This window comes from Penaeus monodon, chromosome 33 (genome assembly GCF_015228065.2).
Source record: "Penaeus monodon isolate SGIC_2016 chromosome 33, NSTDA_Pmon_1, whole genome shotgun sequence".
Classification (NCBI taxonomy): Eukaryota; Metazoa; Arthropoda; class Malacostraca; order Decapoda; family Penaeidae; genus Penaeus; species Penaeus monodon.
Genome location: NC_051418.1, coordinates 6,129,679 through 6,132,506, shown reverse-complemented (window position 1 = coordinate 6,132,506; position 2,828 = coordinate 6,129,679). Strand labels below are relative to the sequence as shown.

General features: G+C 51.8%; 1 protein-coding gene across 1 annotated transcript in view; it reads left to right on the top strand.

Annotated features, from left to right (window-relative positions):
- LOC119593968 (serine/arginine repetitive matrix protein 2-like) overlaps positions 1–2,828 on the top strand; it is a gene marked incomplete in the record, with an annotated part of 99,054 nt that overhangs the window by 91,844 nt on the left and 4,382 nt on the right. The window contains 1 exon segment of the mRNA XM_037942989.1: positions 1–410. Coding sequence (XP_037798917.1) covers positions 1–410 — 410 coding nt within the window.

Below are 2,828 nucleotides of genomic sequence, written 5' to 3'. Positions count from 1 at the left end.
GGGGGGGCGGCGTGGCCACCAGGGTGGGGGGGCGGGCGAGGATCTCCTCGTGTGTGGACTCGTGCATCTGGGAGGAGCCGCCCCCGCTGGACCTGCGACCTCCCGCCCACACGCCCGCCCACACGCCCAGTCACTCCCCCGCCCACTCCCCCGCCCACCGCACCACCACCCTGGACCGCCACAAGCACCAGGGGCGCCGATCCCCGCCCACCCCGACCTCCCTGACACTCGGAAGGGCCGGCCTGCGGAGCACCGCCACGTCCCCCTCCGACGCCGAGGACAGACTCAAGCTCCAGCGACTCAAGTGCTCGCTGGACACCTCGACGGACGGCGCGCCCAAAGCGCCCCTCACGCCCACCGGCGAGCACAACAAGTCTACCTCCAGCCACGAGGACGAGGACGCAGACAAAGTAAGTTGCACGTCGTGGTCTTTGCCGTTCATGGGGACGAGTTAATACTTTGTTTACATCGAAATGTATTATTACTGTGAGCAAAAACATGGGTAAATTATAACTGCTTCATCACTTTATAAATTATGAACACTGAAACGTCATTTACAGCCGAAATGCGATAATGTTCAATTGTTTTATCGTCTTCTTAAATATAAATCGGCAAAAGTAGAGTAATGCGTTTATACAGTCATCTTCAGCGATTACTTAAAATAATTAGTATACGCCAGATTGGTGATGAGAGCGTCGTGTTAGTGATTATAATCACGTTTTGATTTACCGAACACAAAATCGTCTGCCTTTTTTGGGTTAGAGATATTGGACACACGTGTTACCACGGTTACCACTGAGTTAGCTACGAGACGGCCAGTGGGTTAGTGTCGACTGAGGGAAGTCCTGGAAAGCTTCAGTTCCGACGCACCTGCGCTTTCTCGTTGGGGTCGCGGGGAAGGACAAGCTCCTCCTGAGTCGGCGAGAAGGGCGAGCGGCAAGCAGCGAAGCGACGAGGGAGGGGCGACAGGAGAACGGCGGCAGGAAAACACAATGCCACAGCTTAAAAAAACGCTGCGGATGCAAGTGTGGAGCGCGAGTCGGATGTGTGATAGTTATTTTGGTTATTTTGGGATGAACTTGAACGTCACAGCTCTTCGCCAAACATCCTGAAGAGCTTGGGAACAACATGGAGTGTGGGGGGTGGGGGCCTGATATAATTGAGGGAAAATGCTATATAGGGACTTTACCGCTTAGAAAGGGGAATGGTTTGTTTGCGTGTGATCAGGGGAATTACCGCTGTTTCTACAAACGTTATTGTTTATACGATAAGGGGATCTGCTGTTGTTCTACTAAAACTTATTATTCATATGATTGGGAGTTTGTCGTTGTTTCACAAAAATACTTGTTGGGTGTATGTTCAGGACATTTACCAATGAACAACAACAGGGATTTTTCAATCTACGAAATTAGGAACTGTTTGTATGTTTAAAGCCCCTGTCAAGCATCGTTATAATTCCCTTTGAAGTCGCCAGCAATCTTTACATTCATGTGGATCAGGCACTATACCGAACATGTAAAAAAAAAAAATGTAGATGAATGTGTTCATTCCAATATACCAACATAATTGATGGCAAATCGAACGGCACTTCCGCGATTGGGAGTGCCAGCCTGAACGACGCCAAACATTCGCAAGAGCCTCTCTCTTTGCGTCATAAACTCGAGGCAGGACAAGAATCCGGCGGAAAGTTGACGTCACAGGATATGGCACCGAGGCCATATCCTGACCAAGGTATAAAAGCAGAAATAATCCTTCCCGCGCAGTCTATTATCCTCCAGTCGCCCTGGCGTCCATAGCAATCGGCCCGATCGCTTCCATTCCCGTGTCGCCACCAATGTTGTGTTCCGCCATGTTGATGCCCCCGAGGCTGCCCGCCGTTCCCGAGGAGGAGGAGCTCACCGTGTGTGGCCTCTGCTCGCCCACGCCCTGGAGCAATCCCTCTTCCTCCTCCTCTATTTTCTCCTCTCCCTGCTCTTTCTCCTCCTCTTACTCCTCCTCGCCTTTCTCCTGTTCCTCTCCTTTCTCCTCCTCCTGCTCCTCTCCTTGCTTCTGCTCTTCCTCCTCGGAGCCTGGGGCGAGTCTGGCGCAATGGGAAAACGGCTTGACGTTCGCCCCGCCCTCAGCGATAAGTGTAAGTATTTTGGTCCGTTGATAAGTTTCCTCGGGGATGGCGTCAGGAGACTGGTTGTCGTTGTTTTGTGTGGTTGGGTGTTGCTCTTAGAAGGAGGGGAGGGGACCTTGGGAAGTGTATTGGTTGCATTCAGAATAAAAGGCATGTTGGCGATGGCGACCGCATCAAGTGCCACATGTGTTTCACAAGAATATAACTCGGGGATGAAACGACGCTGTGACACACATTCTCGTACGCGTTTGTTTTCACCGGAAGTTTCTGCGAGCGAGGGGCGCCCAGTGTAAGTTCACAAACGTTTCACAAACATTTCCTCGACCCGGAGTGAGGAAGCGAACGCGAGGGCCCGAGAGCACGATTCTGGGCCTCGGGGATTGTGGGGAAGCGAGGGTGGGGAGGAAAAAGGGGAAAAAGAAACAGGAGGGAAGGGATCGAAAGAGGGATGGAAATAAAAGAAGGGGAATAGGAAGAGAAGGATATTGAAAGAAGGGAATTGGTGAGGGGGGCGAAGAGAAAACGCCCCCCCCCCTTGTCGACAGTTGCCCCCCGAAAGGCCGAGAAGGGGAAACGTAGGCCTACCTGTTTATTATGTGACATCCGGTGACACAATGTTTCCGGAGGTATTACGCTCACCTTAGGGAACTTTCGTTAATAGTGTCACTTTGTGTCATTGCGTAATTGGGGACCATTCTACGAAGTG